This window comes from Python bivittatus, unplaced genomic scaffold, assembly GCF_059951505.1.
Source record: "Python bivittatus isolate LINGU-HERP-01145 unplaced genomic scaffold, Pbiv_v1 ctg000020_np1212, whole genome shotgun sequence".
Lineage (NCBI taxonomy): Eukaryota > Metazoa > Chordata > Lepidosauria > Squamata > Pythonidae > Python > Python bivittatus.
In genome coordinates this window covers 68,239,478-68,264,197 of record NW_028277030.1, presented here as the reverse complement: position 1 = coordinate 68,264,197, position 24,720 = coordinate 68,239,478, and the positions used below count along the sequence as shown (strand labels likewise).

Below are 24,720 nucleotides of genomic sequence, written 5' to 3'. Positions count from 1 at the left end.
GCAAGAGTAAATCAAACAATCCCTTTCATCATTCCGTACCTGCCCTGTTTGTCTGCGCCTCCTTCTTGGAGGTACAGATATTTCATTAGTGCCAAAGAGTATGATGCCAGATTCATTTTTAGTACTGAAGGACAAGTGAATTTCTGTTCCCACTTCGAGAGAGACTGGCGGCATCTCCACAAAGCCAGGTTTAGGGAAGCTGACTGTGTAGATATTCTGTAAGAAAGAAAGAATTGAATAAAAAAAAAATGCTTGAAACAGCAGATCATAATAAATGGTGCAACAGTTTACATTTCAAATGCTGTATAAGCACTTCTCCATCTGTTAAATCCATTAGAAAACATTTGTTAAGCCTAGATTCAGCTCAAAATAATTTTTTATGTGAAGCTCCTTCCAGCATTCTATTAGTTTCGGTCATGGATATCTAGGATTGGCACATGGCTGCCAAAAATTTGCTGTACCTTTGAAGTCCTCACTGCAGAGAACTGTTAAGTAGTTGGGTATTCGCTTGATGTTCCTCTTCTTATCTTGTCAATTGCCCTCCTCCCCCCCCCCCCAGTTGCTATGAGCAAGAATCAGGTATGCCACACAGCAGTTCAGAAAGAAAGTAGATGCAGAACTAGTAAAAGAAGTGATGGGGAAAGCTTCAATAAGGAATTTAAAGGCACAACATGGATGTCTAGGTGGCAACCTTGGTAGACAATATTATGAAAGTTATTGCATAAACTACCTCATAGAAGAGGACCCAAGGAAGATATGATAATCAGATGGCCCCTCTCAAAACTCCTAGAAAGTTAATTTCAAACTTGTGATGCTAAAACTTAAAATGTATATGGGCCACCATATGGTGATGGTGGAAGAACCCAACAGAGATAAGGTGATGGTGGATGAACCCTCAGATGGCAGAAGAACACATACAGAGGCATCTGAGGTAGGTCTTACATACTGGTGAATATGAAAGGTGGTGGTCCTTGAGATATCTGGGTCCCTAGCTGCCATATAATGAAACGTTGGTTTGACATATTAGATGCAATGTAAATCTATGTTTGTTTGTTTATTTATTTATACATCACATTTAGATAGCCGCCCATCTCACAAAGCGAGTCTGGGTGGCGTACAACAATTAAAATAAAATAACAAGTGAATAAAAACAGGTATTATAAAAAGAAAAAAATATTATTAGAATAAAAACATTATCATAAATTAAAAAAAAGATTTTTTAAAAAAGATTTTAAAATATATAAACCCCATGGAGAGAGTAGAGTATCAATTACAGCGGAGCCATCTAACAATGTCTCTGGTTCCCAAAGACCCCCAGGCTTGATGACACAACCAGGTCTTGAGGGACTTCCCTCAAGAGGGAAGGGGCGAGCCTAACTTCAGGAGGGAGAATGTTCCACAAGGAGGCAGCCACGGCAGAGAAGTCCCACCTCCTGGGACCCACCAAATGCAAGTCCCTGGCTGATGGAACATGTAGCATATCTTCCCTGCTGGATCTGATGGGATGGGCTGATGTAATCGGGGAGAGGTGGTCCCTCAAATAACCTGGCCCATGCCATGAAGGGCTTTAAGGTCAAAACCAGCACCTTGAGTTGGACCTGGAAGCAAACCGGGAGCCAATGCAACTTGCGAAGCAGATGTGTAACGTGTGCTCTTCTAGGAGCACACACAACTGCCTGCACTGCTGCATTCTGCACCAGTTGAAGCTTCCAGATATTCTTCAAGGGCAGCCCCACATAGACCACATTACAGTAGTTGAATCTGGAGGTGACTAAGGCATGAGTGACTGTGAGCAGAGCCTCCCGATCCAGGAAAGGACACAATTGGAGCACAACATGGAGTTGTGCGAAGGCCCTCCTAGCCACGACTGCCACCTGCTCCTCGAGCAGGAGTCATGAGTTTAGGAGGACCCCCAAATTGCACACTGGGTCTGTCTGGGGCAGTGCCACCCCATCCAGCACCAAAGATGGTATAGTCCCAGAACTGGCAGGACCCCACACCCACTCAGTCTTGCCAGGGTTCAGTTGAAGCCTGTTGTTCCCTATCCAGACCCCCACAGCCTCCAGACACCAGGATAAGGTGTCCACAGCATCATTTACTTTGCCAGGGGCAGAGATGTATAGTTGGGTATCATCAGCATACTGATGATACCTCACCCCATGGTGTTGGATGAGCTCATCCAGCGGCCTCATGTAGATATTAAATGTTCGAACCTTACTACCCAAATAATGGAAAAGTCTGTTTCCAAAGTCTGTCCAGACAGCTGGTGTGATTTACATAATTTGCATTGATATAAATCAACACAAATCTGCATAATTATATAATTGATTATTTATGCTTCTGGTGTAACTGATTGTTTATGCTATTGATTGTTTATGCACTTTCTATAAACTATATACATTTGGATTTAAGTTTCTCCCCCCCCCCCTTCAAAATCAATCGAGTTGTATTTAGGCTCCTTCATTTGTCAATGCTTTATTATCATTATCATTATTATCATCATTATTATTAGCATTTCAGCTTGTCAGCTGAGCCCAACTCATAAATAAGCCATGCATGGCTTAGTTCATAGTTTAACTGCTTTCCACACTAGGAGATATTAGAGTGCTTAATTTCACTTTATTTAAAGCACTAGTTTTACATGAGATTGGCTTAGTTTGGCCAATATACTATTGTAGGTTATGCTTAGGAATTGTTCTCGGCAACTCTGCTTGAGATGTCCATATATATTGTCTTAACTTCCCTAGTGGAGGTAAAGATATAAATAACAAATATATAATAAACTTGCCATTGTGGAAATGTCTCATATACTTAATAAAATAAACACATAGCATCTTGTGGAAGAAGGAGAAGGTAGTTTATTCAAAGCTATATGGCAAGTTTTTCCTTTCTTAATTAGTGCCGTGCAAGTTGTAAAGTAGCTGTTTGCCAATGTAAATGGCTGGTCTTAGGTTGTTCGAGGAGAGAGAGAATTCAGAAACTAACCTGCAGTGTGCACCCTCTGGTAATGCCAAGATAGTCAGGACTACTTAAAAGATTATATGGTGTCCGGGAAATTTCAATATCTTTGAGACAGCCTGCATATTTCTTTGTATTTACTTCTGGTCTGTCAATACAAAGTAAAAATAGTTAACTTTCAAGTCAAACACTCCAGGACCTAAAGAATTGTTCTAAAAAATCATGTTAAAAATATGATTTTTGTACTGGTCCAGTTCGAAGAAACCCAGGGATTTCTTAAAGACCAACACATTCATAATGCATCAAATCCCATGAGCTTACTGAACCACTGAATTCAAGAATTCCTACTATAATACACATGCACAAAATTATTTGTTTTTTCTACAGAGAATCACTACTCTTATAGAATATAACAGCTATAACATTATATTGAATCTTGTACAACTTCTTATGTACTGTAAGCATTTGAGCAGCAGTTCTACTCAATCTATCCCTTGACTGTAATGATTAAGGGATTTCTAGTTTCTAAAACAAACTAGAAACTGGACTAAAGAAACAAAACGTTGAAATCCTGACTAGAAGGATGATAATAACTAAAGTACAGGTAGTCCTCGGGTTACATTTATTCATTCAGCGACCATTCAAAGATACAATGGCACTGAAAAAATGGACTTATGACCAGTCCTTGAAGTTCCAGCCATCATAGCACTCCCATGGTCATGGGATCAAAATTTGGGTGCTTGCTGACTGACTTGTATTTATGACCGCCATTCCTGCCACCATCCCCAGGTGACATTCATTGTCTTCTTCACCTGCCTCCCTTCCACTGGGGTCACTGATGCTGGCTGGCCTCAAGCCTTGTGGCACAGGGCTCTGTTGACCATGGTATGAAGGGTGCACCCTTACCGCTGCCTTCCCCTCCCCTTCCAGCTGCCTTGCCACACTGGAAGCCCTCTATTGAGTAGTTGCCAGGAATCACCACTGGGCATCCTTGCCATGCATGAGGAAGGCACCATGGAAATGTCCCTGGCTCACTGCCCAGCAGGAAAATCACCCTGGCCAGCAGTGGCATGCAGCATGGAGGACTTGCAGTCCCAGCCCCTTCCCTTCTGAGTGGGGTGGCTGCACCCACCTGTGGCACCCCCCTGCCCATGCTCTGTAGTGCTGACCCACAGCACCCCTCACCTATGGCACCCACCTGTGCTCCCTAGTGCCTGCCAATGGCATCCACTTATGCTCCCTTGCACCTGCCCATGGCACCCCCACCCACAATCCCTAGCCCTGCCCACGTCACCCACCTGCGGCACCTACCTGCACTTCCTAGTGCCTGCCCCCAGCTCCTGCCCCCCTGCCCATAGCTCTCACCTGCTGGCCTGCAGCTCTTACCCACTGGCCTACTTGCCTGGGACTTCCACCTCTTCCCATGTGGTCGTGTGAGGTCCTCACCTAATGACCTGCGCGGTCCTGGGATTACGACGGCAACTGGGACTGCCAGGATTACCATCACTAAGTGATGTGGTCATGTGACATTACACTTTACAACTGCATCGCTTAGTGATGGAAGTTCCGATCCCAATTGTCATTGTAACCCGAGGACTACCTGTAATCAGAGTTAATTATGTTTATGTTCAGGATATACATATATTTTTGCCTCCCATAATCTAAGATGTCCATGTTTATTTTTCTAACACTAGGATTTCCAGTTAAAGATATTCTAGCAATTTACTAGTCTGACATTAGAACTCTTTAAAAGTATCACTATTATTGTACAATTCAGAAAGTAAATTGGCACTTTTGTTGTTTAAATTTGACCTGTACTACATTTGCTCACAAGGCAAAAACCCAATTTAAAATACATTCTACTATGTACAATGAAGTCTTGAACAGAAGACTCTAATTTCAAAGATTTGCAAATAACAGCAACACCACCCCATTGTAATACTCCAAGGACTTTTTCCCCCAAGGACCAAATAAATTTTGACTTTTTATGAATCTTTATCATACTCATGCATCACTCCACTAGCCTGGAAAAAAACTATTTCATAAATAGACTACAGTTGAATCTTGCACAGAAGATAAGGTATAGACAACTGGGGTATCCTGAGATACATGGCTAACGTATACACTTACCAACTTACCACACAAGTGAAAGATGCTTGTGAAAATAAGACCTTAAAATTTGGCATTAAATATGAAACACAAACATTCACCATTTGTGTATGTACAGAGTAATAGTACATTCTAGTTTGACAACTTAAATGTTCACAAACAGCATTTTTTTCTTTTGCTTCATTGTTGTTGGGAGGCTTTCTTTTTTCAATTGCGCTGAAGCCATCTCAGCAAAGCATAGCATCTCTCTCTCGAAACTGCCAGTACTTGCAAGTTTAGATTAAAAAAAGAAGGAACTATCTCCATTCTATTTTATTTTGCCAACTGAGTTAATGCAAGAATCCTGTAATTTGCATGCTGCTTATTCTTGTTTCCCCTGTGGACACCAGCAGAGCTAGAGAAGCGGAATTGGTAATAATAAACACAATTTAGCTTTAACTTTGTGTCAAGCCTTCTTCTCCCATGTGAATTTTTCTCTGTTTCCTAACACTCTATTACATTTTTTATAACAACTTTACTTCACTCTAGACAAAATATTTATTTCTTGGGCTGTATGATGCCCAGATTCAGAGATTTGATTTGAAGTGATTTGATCAAATCTCTGAATGAATCATTTTTCTGAATGAAGTTGTCAAATCCAACTGGGAACTCCAAATCAACTCAGAAAATCTGATCTAGAAAATCTACTTGAACCAGTTGGAAGGGTTGAAATAACTTCAAAACTGATTTTATAGTTCATTTTTAAGTAGAGGCCATGATATTCCTTAATTACTTATTTAAAGGAATAGATCACAGTTTACAAAGATCAGTAAGAAGAAAATCTCTGTCCTCAGGTTTATCACATGAACTTAAATTCTAATTTTAATGTACACATGTTATTTATAGGGTCCATCAGTATAAAGGAAGTCTTGGAAACAATTTTGAGCTTTTGTTTGAAACACTGAAAAAAATTAAGTCAATTAAAAATGCTGCACATGATAGATGGGGCTTCAGCTTCTAGAGTTAATGGAAACAAATCTGAATGTTCTTGCCATGATAGCTATGCAGAACCTTTACCTGCCAAGGCAGTAATCCCTCACCCATGAGGCACTGGGGCAAACAATGGGGGAGTGAGAATGATCATCTTTACATCTGGCTTACAAGCATACAAAGGTATCTTCTTGTTTGCCGTTCAAAACAAATTGCTGGACTATTTGGATTTTTAGCCAGTTCAGTCCCAAAGGACACTTCCTTAACATACGTACACAGAAGAATATATGTAGTAGAAACAGATGTTCTTTAGATATAGCCTTTATGGAAATGTGAGTCTTTAGTGTCTCTAGGCTGGTGATCTCCAGAAGCACTGGATTTTGGATCACATCAATGGAGTTGCAGTCTCAACCCTCTTATATGTATTAGCTTGAAAAGTCCAGGTGAGATAGTGAATTTTTTTTTAATCAATCCATATTTTCAGATGCCCAGTCCTCCCACATTTCCAGCTATGCTGAATCATTAATCTGATCCATGCTGAGCTGAAATTTGGACTGCTTTTTAAAGCTATTATTATTATAATCTATATCTAGACCTTTTCTTTCAGCAGGATCCTGATCTAATTAATTTAAAAGGGGGGGGGGGAGGAAAACTCTGAACTAAACAAAACAAAAAAAAATAAATCCAACACAGCAGGATGTAAACCGCTGGGTGAAGATGCTAGCTAAGTGTCTGTTGCTGCGAGTGTGCGCAGCAAGCGGCAAGTCCCCGTTAAGCACTTGGGGTAGCTTGATTTGCTGCAGCAGGATCGGCTGCCAACTGAGCAAGCTCCAGAGCAACAGCTGGAATAAAGACATACACGAATTGCTTTTGCTTTGCCACCTGTTGCAAGCAGCGCTTAACCCATGCAAAGCTTACAGCATGCAAGTATCGATTTAAATGTTATGTCTTTTACCTTGATTTCATACTAGATAAAAACAGGATAAAAATAAAAAAGAGAGAAGGAAGAAAAAACAATTTTGTTATTATTTTCAACATTTTTTTTTCTAATGATACAGATTTTTAGGTAGGTTCAGATATTATCTTAGGGAGTTGATATATTTCTTTGAAATAATTTCCCACGTATCATAGTCTTGTGGGTAGGAAACTACTTGCCCAGGCAAAGCAAGGTATGTCAAAAGATAAGGCAGGACTCATCTAATCACTTGTTCTTTTCTCAGCCTGATATAAGCATGGTAAATATTGGGGTTCCTTCTAGACTTGCAGCTTCTGCTACTGCTTTTGTCCAGCTTCAGCTGGAATACCAGTTGTGACTTTATCAGCCCCAAGAGGATCTCACTACAGTGATTCATGCCCTTGTTACCATCCAATAAGACTATGGCAATGTGTTTTACATGGGATTGTCTTTAAAGATCACTTTGATGCTACACTTGTTTCAGCATGCAGTAGACCATGTGTTAACCAGCACCTGTCTTTGAGAGCGTTTGTGATACGGACTCTGCACTGGCTACCAATTAGTCTGCAGGTTCAATTAAAAGTGCTGTTTTTGACCGATTGGACCTTTATGGTTTGGCACCGGGATACATACAGACCCCTTGCTCCAACCACAATTGGCCTGACTTATTAGATCATCTGGGGAGAAATTTCTTCTAGCGTCTTGTTTTTTGGGAGCTGAGGCCAGGAGCCGCTGATTCTTGGTAGTAGCGCCAGTCTCTGGAACAGTCTCCCAGTGGAGTTCAGGTGGGCCCTCTTTGTCCAGTTGCTTTCAGAAAAATGTATTTTGGGGGGCATTCTCATCACCTTTGCTTTTATTTTCTGAGTTATTTTATTGTTATTTAGCTTTTATTTCTACCATTGTTTTTCTTTATATTGTGTTAACTACTGAGAGTAGTTTGGTTGTGGTGGGAGGGAGGGGGAGAGGGAGAGAGATAGCAGGAGTTCTCTGGCCAAAATACTGGCACCATTTCGCAGCTAAGATTAAGGTTAGGGTTAGGCTACTGAATATGTGATTGGTGTGTGAGGCTGGAGGAGAAAGGGGAATAGCTGTGCTGCCTTTCACGTAACGCATCCCTTTAACTCCTATGCCACCTTTTCTAATGGGGGGAAGGCATTCAGTTCTGTGGCTGAGAAGACAAGGCAGAGGCACAGTGTAAGAACCACACTGAACAGAAAACTGAATGAAAGACCTTGGAACATCTTTCACAGTTAGATTCTCCTAAAGGAACAGATGAAACTAATGGGCTATGTTATCAGCTGGCATCTTGGAAAGCCACTGATATGGAGCCACTTCATTGCAAGATCTGCAGGGCCAGGCAATATTTTGGGGGGTGGAAGTTACATTTTTAAAATTATTATTGTACGTTACAGAATCCAAGGCATTACAGAAGCCAAGGAGCTGATTTGGTAGGGTGCTGATGTAATAATATTACAAAGGGGGGAAGAGCTGGGATTTTTAATCCATTTTTCCCCCTTGCAGAGGCTTTCTGTTTTGGTTTCCTAAAGGTGTGTGTTAAGCCTGTTAGCATTATTTTGCTTAATTCCCTGTAGAAAATAGGCAGAAAACCACTTTTTCAACAGATTCTCACTGGAACTTACAAGAACTTAAACATATGGCCAATTAGAAGCAAACAGAAACAACAGTAAAGAAATAACTGCATTTTCAATCCTATCAAGCAACCGAAGGCTGTTTGGCTTTCTGCTCCTCACCCCAGACCTCCGTGCACATGGATAAGGAGGTTTTATGTCTGTTTATGTTATTAATCCATAAAGATGAAGTTGCTATGACTAAATATCTGAACTGTACAGTATTTGAACCTGTAGGACAAAGATAATTTCATTTCAGATATGTTTCTGTAAGCTTCCAGAAAGGTTCCATAGTTTATTTACTAACAGTCTGAATATCTAACAGATTCCAATACTTATACATCTTCCTACAGAATTAGAACTGAAAGCCTACAAAATGTGTTTTATACAAATAATTTACAACTAAGTAGGAATTTCAGGTATTGAATTGAGATGCAAATTTAGTAGAAAAATCCATTGTAGGAATCATCAAAATCGGGTCAAGTTATATGTTCTCTCTCAACTTTATTTCTTGATGCATGGCTCCTAGGAAAAACTAAGGTTCAAAATGTGTTATGCTAAGCAAGGCAGGAATATGGCAATTCCTTTATACAAACAGCTGCTTTTTTGCCAGCACTGGTTCTAGACTCTTATCTGTTTAAGTCTATTTTAACCCTCAATATTTTAGCAAATGAAGAAAAATAAACTGAAAGGTGATACTGGAACTTCCTGTGGGCAGGTAGGCATTCTAGGAAGAAAAAGGCTGGAGAGGGCATCATCAGTTTGGGAAAAGGCGTGCTTGCTCTAGACTTAAACAAAATATGAGGACAATTCAGGCTATACCTGGAATGCAATGTGTCAGATGAAGAATACAGAGAGGAACTTATAAGCCTATTCAGAGTAGACCAGATGTACAAGATAGGTTAAATATTTTCTTCAAAATCCATTGTCTTTAAAGCAATGAAGGTGAGATCAGGACCATGCTGATAAAGCTTACTCCCACCCATGCTAGTGACCTCAAAAACAGGTGTTTTGTATGATGTGTGTGTGTATGTATGTATGTGTGTGTATATATGTATATGTATATGTATACATATATATGCGGTAAAAAATGTTTGGGATACAAGAGAATTGTAGCAGCTATCATTTGCTCTACTATACAAGCTGTTACAAATTATGGAAAAATCAAAATGGATATTTGATTAGCCACTGGGAGATATTCAGCGGAATATAAGTTATGCAGATATTAGGCAGCTAAAAATCTACAGAAAAGTACACTTTTACAGAATAAGTAGACTATTATTCCATCTGCTTATTTTATTTGAAAGATGCAGTTGATGGTACCAACCCCTCCAAGAAAGGGCAGCAATTGAATCCGTCTTGTTAAAAAATATAACATCAAAGCCATTTAAAAAACTTTAATGGAACTTTTGGGAAAATGTCCTGTCTGGATATTTTAAATTATGAAAATCAACGGATGCTTTATTCAGAAGGAGATTAAAGTGTTTAAAAGAGAGCAGTGTGAGTGTATGGCATCAACTATAATTTTACTGTTGCCTGCTAAATATAAGGTTTGCTTCATTCAATGGGATTGATTCTCAGGCAAACATGGGATCACCAAGAAAATGAGAAGTATTAAGGTTATGGGAGAACTATTTACAGAATTATTTCCCTTTCACAGAACTATTTCCCTTTCAATTACTGGGTCAATATCACATTTCTGGTTTTCTCCAGTGTCCAGGTTGAAATATTTGATATATTGCTCTAAAATAGAAAGTGAGGAGAACAATTGTTATATCTGTAATGCACTGAAGTGAACAAGCACATGACACTCAGTTCAAAATGCTTTAGGTTGGTATGACTGCATGGGCAAAAACCATTTTTGCTGGTGGCTCTTCAGTGGAATCACAAACAGGGAGAAAGCCAAAGTTAGCAAGGATGGAGGCAGTACCAGGAATAAGGAGGAGGCAAGGGATCTACATGACTGTCTTTATGGTTCTCTCAACCTCCCTATTAGAAAGGCTGCTCCCTTATAAAACATAAAAGGAACCTGTGATTCCCTAATCTCAGGTGTGAAGAAGGTAATGGCTAACCACCCCCATATTGTTGTTATGAAAATTGTACAGATGGATCCATGTAGTTACCAGGAATTGAGCTTAGTGCAAGGGAGGCTATATCTTATCATTTAGTAGATTTCCCTGAAGAACTAATATTGTTCAATGAATGGCATAGATTTTGCTATTGAATCTTTATTATCAATTATATTTTAAATCACATTACCTTAGGTTTCTTCTCAGTGATGGCAATCCACCAAAATATATTGGCTCATCAGCTTTCAGATTGAGACCAAAGTGCTTCCCTGTAGAAACTGTTGATATGATTTCTTCACGATTAGAGTCTATGTCTATGATTGATATATTAGCTGGGGAAATACAAAGAGAAATGTTAATGAGTATGTGTGTGCGTGTATGTGTGTGTATAGCTGGAAATATTTCAAATATTTTTTCCTCTCTTTATCCAAATGGTATTTATGATTAGTACCATTTAACTATATTTTCAATATATTATGTAGTTTTGATATGAATGGAGGCACATCCTTACAAATTCACACTGAGATACAATGTAATCTAAAAGAACAAAAGTATTAAAGTAGAACACATTGCAGAGAAAAAAGCAAGCAAGCAGAAAAATAAAAGTATATGAAAAAAGAAGAAAGCAATGCCTGAAGATGTATAATAATTAAATGAAATTTATTACAGTTTTATTTGATCCTTAGAACTAGTCCCATTGTGCTTAGCAATAATTTTCTTGATCATGCTAACTTCAATTACAAATAAAACATGCAAAAAACTTCCAAATTGATCAGGATTATCTTCTGGAGGCTTTGCTTATATATATGGCACTTCTACTCACTCCATCCACTGTTTTTTTCTTAGAAATTAATATAAGTGCTCACTCTCTACAGACCATCCAACTCTATTCAATAACAGGGGATCTGCATTTATTCTCCACACCTTCCTACTCTTGATGTTGAGTTCTTCTTCCCACAGGCCCTTTTAAAATATTATTTTAATGCATAAACATTTTAATATCACATGGTTTGCCATTACTAGGTGGAACAGGAAGGGCTGCAAATCTATTTAGATTTAGATGGTGGTGACTGTCTGCCATTTGAACTGATGGATGGAATTCTCTTCTTCTCCCCTGCTGCCCACCTCCCTTGAAATCTGCTCTGGAGATCTGAGGAACTGCTGCAGGAGATTGAGGGAGGGGGGTGGCTATGAGGAATGCAAAGATGAAAAACACAGAGGAAATTCCTGATGCTTGGGTGTATATGTAGCCCAATATCATGAAACAAATGCATTGCGACATTTATCTGAACAAACATGAGATATAATGTTAGTGCCAAATAGTGAAGACATATGAACATAAAGAGATGCTTCAGAAAACAATTAACTTGACTTTATTTCTCAGAATAAATGTGATTAATTGGACTTGTTATATGGTTTTATAAAATTCAGTCTCAATTTAGAGATAAATCTAGGAACGCTTTAATTTGTTGAACACGCAGAGAAAACATTCATTCCCAGATTCCAGGTCTTAGCAAACAATACTAATAGATGAAAAAGCTCACGCTGGATCACAGTTTTCTCCTGTTACTCAGCAGCATGTGAAAGTCTTCTGAAAATGTTCATTCATCATACCGAAATTCTGCTCTGTTTGCTTGAATTTCCTACACATTTTCTCTTACATTTTAGGTGGAATTCAGCAGCAAGTATAGTTACATATATATACATTTAACATACTCCTGCTGTCTAAAGGAACCCTTTTCTTCTGGCAACACAAGGGTTGGCGGCACTTAGCGAAAAGAATCTACTTTGCATTGTGAGTAGGCAGATGACACCAGCAGCAGTTAACTTACTGCCTTTTAAAGACACTTTGAGAAATGCAAGACATGAAAGGGACCATGAAATATAAAACTGACTTCCATTCAAAAGAAATAGTGTAGGTTTGTTTTATGAACTTTGGAAAAACATCAGGGCCCTGCATAAAAGAAAAACATTTTTCACTTGGAATACATTTCTGAGGGTAATTTAGGGAGCTGTGAGATAGAATTATGCCTAGAAAATTAAGCTACCTCATTCAAAACAAAATCATAAGAGACCCATTTGACACTGCAATCAGTCACAACTAACCTGAGCCATCTGTAATTGAAAGCAAAAGAAGTTGCTAAATCATTTTCTTCCACAACTTTCTAAACCTACAATTTTATACATCATCTTCTCTGTGATTAGGTGGTTAGCTGTGTTGGATAAGATAATTAGGATGTTTCTGTTATCACTGGAAGAACTCACCTTGTTTGAGAATTCTTGACAAGGTGAATGATTTCCATTTTCCATCATTGTGGCTCTGATTGCCGACAACTGAAGTTGGTCCTGAACCTAGATCATAACTGACTTTAATATGCCCATCACTGAGTTCTATGCTCATGAAATCTTTCTGTTGGTCAGAAACATTACAAATGTTGATTTAGCAATTGTATGATACTGTAAATCCCACTTTTTCTGTTATCTATCAATCTTAGATGAAGATGAAGTGACTGTTCCTTCCATTATCTCCAATCCCCAACCATTATGCAAGATTCACCTGCCCCCTCCTCCCTTCTTTTAAACATTTATATCGTTCAAAAAAGAAATTGCCACTTGGGTTCATTTAAGGAATCCATTGTGCTAACAGTAGGAACAATTTCTTCCAATCGGAAAGATAAATACCTTTCTGTACAAGAATTCAATTTACTATTCTTATGTGATTTCTTATTGGAAAAAGATAATCTCTCTCTCTCTCTGCTACACAGACATACAAAGACACATTTTATACTTCCAAGTAAGGAAATACAATAATGTGAAAATGAATTATTGTGTTTTAGTCACATATTTAAATTCTAATTTTACTGTATACAAAGGTATTAGATTCATTTCAGTAAAGTATAATAATGAACTATGCAGAACCAAATCAGATTGCATTGTTCATTTGTTCAGTGCCTTGTTAGGTGGCAGTATCTAGATGACCTTGGTTGTTTCAGAAGCTAAGCAGGGTCATCTCTGGTTAAAAACTGGATGGGGGGCTTCCTGGGATCCCATAGCTATAGAGATCCTGGAAAAAGACAGTGGCAAGCCACTTCTATGACACTGCTGAGGCAACAGTACAGATGCTAGGATTCAAACTCAGTCTAAGGATGCCTTAACTTAATGGAGGCAGTTAGAAAGTAGGTCTTATTCTAGGAGATAACAAACCTATCTTGAGGGATCCTGCGAGGAATTTTAATCCAGACATATTTCATTAAGGAATTGTGGGTGACTTTGGCAGTAGTCTCTTACACAGAAAAAACAGGAGCCCCCCACCCCCCACCCCCAAACAGAAAAGAGTCAATGTATGTCTGGCCATTCTAGCCCACTAAAGTGATTCTTTGGGACATATCTATAGTCTTGCCATCTTTTGTATGTATATATATATATTGCAGGTGTAATAAATAATAATATTTGTGAAATAATGACAGTCAAATGGGAACACCAAGGACAATTCAATATTTTCTGTCTCTGTCTTTCCTTATTTGGGATATAAATAAATAACTGCTTATATCCATGACTGTTTATATTAAGATCCCATTTCTTTTATTTACATCTCATATCATATCCTGGATTTTTCCAGGAATACATATTTCTAATATATAAGATCTCAAGTAGCTTTTGCAGTGCAGAGAAAGTGGATTGGTTGGGGGAATCAATATTTACAAGTCATCTCATTCTATGCAATGTTCATATACACTAAGCATTTTTGCAAACTGAAAACCAGCACAACTAATATTATATACCACTCATAGCTTAATTTAATCTTCTTCAAGCAACAAATTTAGACCTTGCTAAAATCTACCGGTCCTGTCCCAGGCAGCTTGCTACTTGGAGAAGAGGATATCAGAAAAACAAAGAAGGGATTTTGAAGATTAATATACAATTGGAACCAGAGGCATTTCTTTTGGGGCTGATGGATAAACAATCAGAAAAATCTTATGGACCTTTGTTTTTATATATGATAACTGCAGTGAGACTTTTATATGCTCAAAGGTGGAAAGACTTGATATTACCCACGATGAAAGAATGGATTGTAAAGTTGATGGAGCTAGCCAAGATGGTGAAATTGACAGCGTTGATTAGGAAAAAGACATCAGCTAATTTTAATGCTAATTGGAAGCCCCTTTTGGAACTTTTTGTGGGAAACAGAAAAAAAATGAAATTATGATATATAGATTTGATGATTAGTAAAATTAATAGATTATAGAAAAAACTGATGTTAAGTTGAAATCTTAGATTATGTTTTAGAGTATGTTTGGAGTTTAATGTATGTTTTACTCATATCTTCGGTAAAATGTATGTTTAATGTATGTTTTACTTATATCTTTGGTAAAAGAAGTCATTCTTTTTTTGTATTTCTGTTTCTTTCTTTTCCTTAATTTTTTTGCGTTTTTCCCTTCTTTCTCTCTCTCTCTATTTTCTTCTATTCTCTTTCTTGATTATTGGTTTTTGTTAGTTTTCATCTTTCTGTTTTTAAAAATTTAATAAAGTTATTATAAAAAAAAAAAGAAAATCAAAGAAGGGAGTGCAAGAAAAAAAAAAAAAAGCAACCACACCCAGTTTTCCTTTTGGTTCACCAACCCCTAGCATATCTTCACCCAGTGCATTGCTCCTGGAAGAAGGCAGCCCTCACTGAAAAAGAAAAAGTGCCAGTCGCTCCATTGTTGGATATGTATGCCACATTTGGAATATTGAGGGTGCAGGAATATACTGAATTTATGGTTATGAATTTGTCCCAAAACAGTGTTTCTCATCTAGTACTTGCCTGTTAAAAGACAATAAAAATCCCTACATTTCCTAACAATACCAAAGACATTGTTAAAATAAATAGATAAACTCCAGTGAATGTTTACATTACATAAGGCCCATCTGTAACTCATAAGGAAGTGCTGACAGCTATACGATACAAACGATTCTTTGGCAATGCAGCTTAGTAGAAATACCAAGAACAGTCATACTAATGATCTGCATTCACTGTTAACAGCATTATGCAAGCAGTTGTACTATGCCCTCATAAATTATCCTACTTTATCTATAAACAGTTGTAAAGCTCACAGTGTTCACTGTGACAGTCATTAACAGGTTAACTGACGTATATTTTAATTTCTCTTTACAGGGATTTGCAGAGGCCATAATGTTAACAACACAAGTCTAAGAAGCATAGTTTTACCAAGTCTAGTGTAGCAAGATACATCAGGAGAGCAGTAGAAGAAAATGTCTTGAATTTGAACATGACCATGGAGATATTGGGGTTCCATCTTATGGGGCGGCTTACGGTAGCATAACCTTCTCCATCAAACTGAACAGTACCCTCACCATCTGCCACTTGGGGGCTGTGATGTGAAGAAACACAAATTATTCAAACAGGACTTTGAGAACTGGTAGATATCAGAAGTTTGTGAATCTCCTAACAGCTGATTAGAATAATCATTTCAGTTAGAATTACTGAGACAAAGTTGAGTCTATCTGAATCATCCATTCAATTTGATTGATATAGCTGATTTGAATCAAGTTGATCATAATGTAACTATCTCATAATACTTGTATGCATGCACATGCAAAAGTCCACTGAATCATTTAATCAAGTAAATTTTATTCAGTCATCAATCTGATTTGATATGAAGTACGTGTGCATGAACCAAAGTCTATCAATTTATTGATTTGAAGAAATGCAATTTAATTTGATGCATTGATTCAATGAATCAGATAGCTTAATGAAGTAGAAATGCCTTCAAATCAAAGCTTTGAATCAAAGCTTCACACAGCTCATATATGATATGAGACCTTGCTGCTGTATATCCTACATGGTCATCCACAAGACGGCAAATGTGGACATGTATGTTATAATGTCATCACACAAATGACACAACTTACATACTTGCATCATATGTCATGATGTTATTAGGTAATTGCATAATTTACATGATGAAGTCATGATGTATATACCACCATTCTAATGTCATCATCATGTATTGATACTGATTCTGCCGTGTCTATTTGTACGTCTATATGTGCATATAACTGAAGAAATATTCTTAGAGCTTTAAAGATTAACTTTATATGCATGTAAATGTTTAGTTCCTATATGTTTTCAAATATGCATTTACTTGTGTATGTGTATGGGGGGTGGGTGAAACAGTGAGTATTGTGAGCTATGCCATACAATTTTCATTTTTCAGAGTGGCATTAAAAATGATTGAGCTTTCAAATGGTTGATCCCTATGCTAAAGAAATCAAATTAAGGTCTTTCAAATGTCATTTCCTGTATAAAAAGGAGAAACAGTACAAATATACTAATATAGTGAGATCCTTAGCAACAAGAAAGAAAGAAAGAAAGAAAGAAAGAAAGAAAGAAAGAGAGAGAGAGAGAGAGAGAGAGAGAGAGAAAGAAAGAAAGAAAGAAAGAAAGAAAGAAAGAAAGAAAGAAAGAAAGAAAGAAAGAAAGAAAGAAAGAAAGAAAGACGGGAGGGAGGGAGGGAGGGAGGGAGGGAGGGAGTTTAAATTCTTGCAGTCACACTGCCCTCTTATATTTGATATGTATAGAAAGGTGGTCAATGAACTAGATATGGTTATTCATTTTCATGACGATAATGGACAAAATTACACTGTAATGTTTGACAAGAATTAAAATATAATCATTAATGTAACTGGACTATTGAGGATTTAAAAAAATATGAACACATTTCTTTAACTAATGCGGTCATTCCACAATGTTACGATAAACAATATTATGGCAAACACCTTACCTGACAGCACAGCCCTTACACTCTCCTTCAAGGTCTCTGAAATTCCATAGTCCTATTGGTTTGCTGTCTAAATAGGTTTCTCCCATGCATCCTGTAAAAGTAGTGACTCTTATAGCCTCAGATTTCTGGAAAGAGAAAGTAGGCTGGCTAAGTACTGAACTCTTTGTTAATAGGCTCTGTTACAGTTAGAAACAAAAGGTAACATTTGTCCATAGCATGCTGCCTTTTGCAGTTTGTTCCCACATACTGTCTAATTTTCAACAGAAGTGGAAGCTATTAAGACATGGATAGAGAAACAAGGCCTTCTCTGTCCCAGCACCTGCCCTCTGGAATGAGTTTGCTCCTGAGATCTAGGTGGCTCCCAGCCTGATGGCATTCCTGAGAACCTTGAAGATCTGGTTTTTCTCCCAGGCTTTAGGTGAGGGTAGTTGGAGCCCCTTGTAGAATGTAGGTACAGTATGTATGTTGCTGTTGACCAGATCCACCATTCTGTTTATTGTTTATTTGATCTGGATTGCATTATTGCTGTTTGTTTTTTAAAGCTGTGAGATGCCCAGAGTTGACTGAAGTTGGATGGTGTCCAGGTCAAATAAATAAAATAAATGAACATACATAGAGATTTTCTGAAAGGCTGGCATATCAAAATATAACAATACAGCTGATCTATGGGTGCAGTCAACAAGGGCATGGGATGGAATGGGAGAGAGTTTGCAGATACATCAACAGAGTTGCCGGTAATCCTGCTGCCTCCTACGCCCCATTCACCAACCTTTCAGCTGAGATTGTTTTGGACCTTAGAGTAAAGGAATAGCAGTGCTGGTAGTGAGTGGTGACACCCAGTGGTACCTGGAAGTACTCCATGAAATACCAAAATGGTATCAGAGTACTCCAAGTGGCAGCATCTCCTCCAGCCAATACATATTAAAGCCAGTAGGACATTTGGCCATATGAAACCTGTTCTTGTTGGGACCAGTGAAAAACTCATATGGGACATAAGGAGAGGCAATCTTTTTCCCTGTTTAAATCAACCAATGTTGTATATTTGTTTTGTACAGAGAGATCTTTTGAAAGACTGATGTACGTGTGTTTAAAAGCAAGGCTTTTTGTCTTCCAGAAAACCAGTAGACCTAAGGACCCTGCATAAGATTTAATTAGCACATTCTGAAGCCCTGGGTAGACATTACATAGGCAGGGCAGACGCCTCTGTGCAAGCCAGGTGTCCACTCTCTTGCAGCCCATGTCAACATAGCTAGAGAAGGCAAAGTCAGTGACTGAATGGGGATGGATTGTGACTGCCAAAGCCTTAAGCTGCCAAAAGAGCTAATAGATCCCTTCATCATTCTATTGTCACCAAGGTGCTCTAGATGGTTACATGATAAGATCTGTCTCATAAGAAGACACAAAAGCACTTTAACAGCAAGACAACTAATGATTTTAGGTTGTGTCTCCAGTGGTCTGGAGGTAAGATGAAGGCTATGTCATTAGACTACTTCCCTTCAAAAAAACCACACATGATTTACACATTCTTTTCATATACAAACACAATAAGCTCCACCAAATTCACTTTTTGTGTGTGTGTGTGTGTGTGTAGAATAAAACATAGTCTATTGAACTATGACAGAAACATTAAGACAATTTCCTCTTGTTTAGGCAAAACAGAGATCTAAAGTTCCTTGTTCCATTCAGTCTTTTAAAACTGTATATGAAACAGATTGATCGATATCAAGTATTTATAAGTATAAATACTTATTTAAGTATACGTATATATAATTACATATACTTATATAAGACTGTGGGATTTATTTATTTATTGGCCTCGTAAGATTTAGTGATCAAGTCTAATAATTTAGATGTCTCTGAAGCTGAAAATGCTACAGGCCCAAACTGAGAATAGCACTTCATTAAAACATATTTTTTTTGTGATGCCCTAAAATTGTTATATTCAGGGAATAAGTAATTATACATATTAATCTGACTTCGAAACAGGGCTTTATATTTATATACACCCGTATTCTTTTGACCCACATACCTATTACATCAACATCGATAGCGGGACAAAGCTGTGATGGACTGGAATGGAGGAAGGGGGGTGAAAACGGTGCTCTCGTTTCCAGAGCAACGCTCTGGAGATAAGCAGAGAAAGCTGGCGCATCCCTAAACATTCCAGAAGATAGTAGAGACTTGTGCCTGGGAACTGCTGGTCAGTCTGAGAAGATTTCTGTAAACAGGTGCTGGCAAATAAACTTTGCTGATTGAAACTGCATGGTCTCCAGGAGTTCTTTGGGCTAGGCCTGACAAAAGCAAATGGATTCTCTGCATCTGTCTTATTGGTAAAAGACTTATGCTTTAATTTTGGAAAGATAAAATTATGGCCCCAATTATTTGGTGGATTGAACACCTGAAGTTACTTGTGATTTATTTATAATTTATTTATAATGTAAATTTCTAGGGCCATCCACTCACACACAGTTCTTATGAACAAATTGCTTACTGATATAGATGATTTCTGTTGTAGATGTCTGGATGATTATAATGAAATATAGCCACCTTACACACTTGTGTAAAAATGTATATACATATATGAGAAGTCCTTAATATATTGTTTTTGAGTTTGCTTCTTTTTTTTCTGGTTCATTAAATAACTAAAGGCATTTTTGTTTAAATAATGAGGATATATACCATAAAATCAGCCATCAAGATGCTGTATGCCATGATAACCAGGATGTTAGGATGAACTTTAGTTTTCTTTTTTATCATCTAGAGTAGGTGTTTTTTTAAAAAAAATTTGGCTTTTTAAATCATAATTATCACAAGTTAGGACACAAACCCCAATAGTTTGAACAGTATTTGTTGTAACTGCTGAATTGCTTAAAGAGAATTGTTCTCACAGGAAGTTGTCCTCTCCAAAAGTATCTGATTATCTTTTATGTCTCACTTGATCAATATGAGCTCATTTTACTTCCAGATATTTAGCAATTTCAGAGATATAAGCACCTGGTACTTTTCATGAGGAATTATGAATATTAAAAATATTAATATGTGTGAACATCTGGAGAACAGAAACCTGACTTTCAAAGAGAGGCATGACATGAAATTTGAACAACTTGGGCGATCTCCTCCAAGGTCACTGTGAATATTTTAATTGGCAAAGGGTATGTTTAATAATATTTTTAGAAGTTAATGATAAACTTGGCACTATTCAATTCATACTGAAAAGAACTTTTAAAAAGAGAAAGAAAAAGAAAGGGGATGAGTGAAAGAAGCAAAGTCGGAGAAGTTAAGTCTGGGGTGTTGTGTGGCAGGTGCTTATCTATTTGAATTCAAAGTCCCAGAGCACTTTAACTTCTTCATTTTCTATTACTTTGCCTGTTCTTGGCCTCACCAGTTCTTGCTTGCAGGCAAGCGGTGTTTCTTGCAGATATTCCAATGCACCATTGTTGCTATTTTGTCATGCCATTGTTTGTAGTCAGTCTGTGTGATCTTCTTGCAGCAGCTAACTAGGTGGTCCACTGTTTCTTCAGTATCTGTATTACATGGCCAGTACACACACACACACACACACACACACACAACTAGCAGGCAAAGCAGACAACAACAAGACCTGGCAATGGCTAAGAGCAGGAAAGTTGAAGAAAGAGACAGAGGGGCTAATTCTGGCTGCACAAGACTAAGCCTTAAAAACAAATGCATGCAAAGCCAGAATTGAGAAGATAGCAACAGACAGCAAATGTTGCCACTGCAAAGAAGCTGAAGAAACAGTGGACCACCTAGTTAGTTGCTGCAAGAAGATTGCACAGACTGACTACAAACAACCACATGACAAAGTAGCAACAATGGTGCACTGGAATATCTGCAAGAAATACCATTTGCCTGCAAGCAAGAACTAGTGGGACCAAAACCAGACAAAGTAATAGAAAATGAAGAAGCTAAAGTGCTCTGGGACTTTAGAATTGAAACAGACAAGCACCTGCCACACAATACGCCAGACTTAACAATTGTTGATAAGAAAGACAAAAAAGTCTGGATAGCAGACATTGAAATACCTGGAGACAGCAGAATAGAAGAGAAAGAACTAGAGAAAATCACAGAGTATAAAGACTTGCAAATAGAAGTAGAACGACTATGGCAAAAGAAAGCAAAGATAGTACCAATAGTAATAAGTGCCTTGGATGTAATCCCAAAACATCTGGAGCACCACTTGAAGACCATTGGCTTTGACAAAATCCCCATCAGTCAATTGCAAAAGGAAGCTTTACTTGGAACAGCTTATGACCTGCGATGATACCTTTAACACCATCAAACAACATCTGCCTGTCCCAGGTCCTTGGGAAGGACTCAATAGATGGATAAAAACAAATCCAGTCTAAACATCTGGCTGACTGTGCAACCAACCATGACAATGATGATGATGTAAGAGGAGTGAAGCCAAATTGGATTTTAAAAAGAGTTTAGGATCCAAGCCAGATCTGTCCGTCCATCCATCCATCCATCCATCCATCCATCCATCCATCCATCCATCCTAGTACCAGGTTTATATAAAAACTGTATGTATAATTATGAATTACTATATGTAACTTAATGACTCTATATATTATGGAAACAGCATTTAAATGGAAAGATGGGAAACTGAGGTCTTTGCAAAGCTTCATCTTGTCTAAGGAGTAAATAAAAGATTTAATCCTTTTAATTTATATGCTAAAGTGGGTACTTCAGACTTATAGCATATCTCAATAAAGTGTAGGTCTCAACTTCTGTGGAGTTGATTTTCTGGTCTGGTCTACCTACTGGGATTGATGTTGTCCATCCTCAGTAATGGAAGCTCATGTGATGATTTTGGACCTGTCACTTTTTCACATAATGTAATCAGCAACTTTAGAACTCGAGCACCAAGAGAATATTGGAGGTGAGAAGGCCCCTTCGTATTACACACTTCTCCAGCAGCTTCCTCCCTATCCTTTCTTCCTATCTCCACTTGCTGCTGCTACTGATGCTTGCCTACTGTCCTGATATCTTGTCTGAAGAAAAATGGCCAGTGAGTTTCATAGGAACGCATTTCAGGGACATATATTTTACTTGAGGAAGACACTGAAAGTTGCAGCTGCTGTAGGCATTTCACCCACAATGCCTCACTTTTAAAGAAGGATAAACAATATGGTTTCAGGCAAATCATCTGAAGGACAAAATAATCTGCCATCCAAAGCCATCTTCCAATGGTCAGATACAAATAAGACCAATAGAGAACCCTTGATTCTCTCATGTTCTAATCATCTTAGAAGGAGCTAATGATTAGTTAGATTCTAAATCAGCCACAGAGTCAAATCTGTCCTAGCGCTATAGATATATGTCATATGTCATATTGCAGATTCAGTTGTGAATCCTGACTGATGTGGGATATAGGTGACATTAATTAATGATTAATTAATCATTGCTTAATTCCAATTTTCACCTGTTTTTATATTATGGTTCTGAAGCAGGGACTGAGAGAAAACCTCATTTCAACAGTGATAATTAGTAATACAGCCCTAATCTGGGGTTTAGGAGTAGTTCCTATTGTGCTTTAGGCTCTGTTGTTTCTATGGGCTAGTATTAATACACTGTTAATTGATCCTTTCATGATTATATTGCTGTTTTAAATGTGTTTTTATTGTATTGCTAGATTTCAAATTCCGATTATTATTTAGGAACCACTTTGTGGATCTTTTGAGCTGCAACAAATGTCCATAAATTCATATCTAAAGTGGGAAATGTGCTTTGTATCAAGCATAATATAAGTCCTTGTTGTACTTGTTGGTGGCACATTAAGGAAGCTGTGCCTTTTCCTGTCTTGCAACACAGGTATGCACAGTCCTGAGAAAACATAGTTTGGAGCTCAGGTCTTAAAGGAGTAGGGACAGTTCCTGAAACTACTTGACTACCATATGAAAACAGGAGTAGGTAAAGCATATTTAAACTGCCACTGAGGGATGCAGCAAGCTTGCTGATATCTAAAAGCACATTTCCTGCTTTAGACTTGAATAATGCACATCTAAGTCCTGCCATTATTATGACATTTATTTTATTGGTAATCAATTAATTAGGTTGCAGTCTGGAAGTCACTTCCTCCATAAGTTCCTGAAATCTCACAGAAGACAAAAGCAGTGATTTAAGACAGCTCCATCCCAAGCAAATGCTTTAAATAAAACAATGGAAAGTATATATGATTAAACTGATCAGTTAACCAGAGTGTCACACATTACCTTTATTTTCTCAGTTAAACCTCCAACAAACAGCATGGCATTTGCATCCACATCTAAAATTGTGTAACCAGGTGGAGAAATTGCACTGGAAATGCTTGGTATGATGGTGGCTTTAGGACCCTCTAATGCCTGTACTGAAACTGTGCCATTTCTTCCAGTCCTGTAAGAGGAAAAACATGAGTTTTGCTACTCATCAACTAATACTCACACTCATGTGACACACACATTCTCTCTCACCTCTGAAGATACTGACACATGGAAGATGACATTTTGTGAATTTCTGTATTCAACTTTTAAGCTATTAGGGCACACTATGGATTCTAATATGATTGTTGGATCATGATTTCATGTGAAGAGATAAGCCAACAGGAATGGATTCTTACTGACTAGGCTGAAACACAGGTGACTAATAACATGTAATCCCTGTGGCAAGAAGTTATGAGGTGAAGCCAGTTTATGTTACTATTTCAGTCTGAGAAGAAACATTCCACTATGGAACACAAAATTCTGTGAACTACAATTCCAATCCACTACATCTGTTTCCTGAAGGTCCATGCTACACACATGAAGAGGCTAATTTCTTAGTCATTTACATTAACTCCTACAGTTTGCAGAGATTTTCATCTCTAAATCTCAAATACAGCTCATTTATTTTTAAAAGATAAATGTCACAATTCTTCTATTTAACGTTTAGAGCAGGTGCTGCCATAGAAAATAAAAGATACAGGAAAATATACAAGCATGAATTTATTCTATGGACTCCAATGGCTGCATGCATCAAAAATATTTTGTATTTTACTGAACAGAAATAGTCATATTTTTTCTTTCTTTTTTACTTTCCCCCCTTTGAATCTGAAGCACTACACAATTCCGTGGCTCAACTCTTGATTTCTCCATTTGTTTATTCCTTTGTCTGTTGATCTCATGGCAGACTTGCTTTTGCACCCTAAACAAGTTTGATGGATTTATTATGGCAGTACAGTAAGCCAGTTAGTGAGTGGCACTTCAGGA

General features: G+C 37.8%; 1 protein-coding gene across 4 annotated transcripts in view; it reads right to left on the bottom strand.

Annotated features, from left to right (window-relative positions):
• Positions 1–24,720, bottom strand: part of LAMA2 (laminin subunit alpha 2) — a 426,899-nt gene that overhangs the window by 31,886 nt on the left and 370,293 nt on the right. For all 4 annotated transcript variants that reach the window (XM_088140697.1, XM_088140685.1, XM_088140689.1 and 1 more), the window contains exons 47-53: positions 23,710–23,869; positions 17,474–17,598; positions 15,898–16,060; positions 12,954–13,098; positions 10,879–11,020; positions 2,986–3,106; positions 40–216 (exon numbers count right to left, since the gene is read on the bottom strand). In XM_088140697.1, coding sequence (XP_087996823.1) covers positions 40–216; positions 2,986–3,106; positions 10,879–11,020; positions 12,954–13,098; positions 15,898–16,060; positions 17,474–17,598; positions 23,710–23,869 — 1,033 coding nt within the window. The remainder of the gene's footprint in view (positions 1–39; positions 217–2,985; positions 3,107–10,878; positions 11,021–12,953; positions 13,099–15,897; positions 16,061–17,473; positions 17,599–23,709; positions 23,870–24,720) is intronic.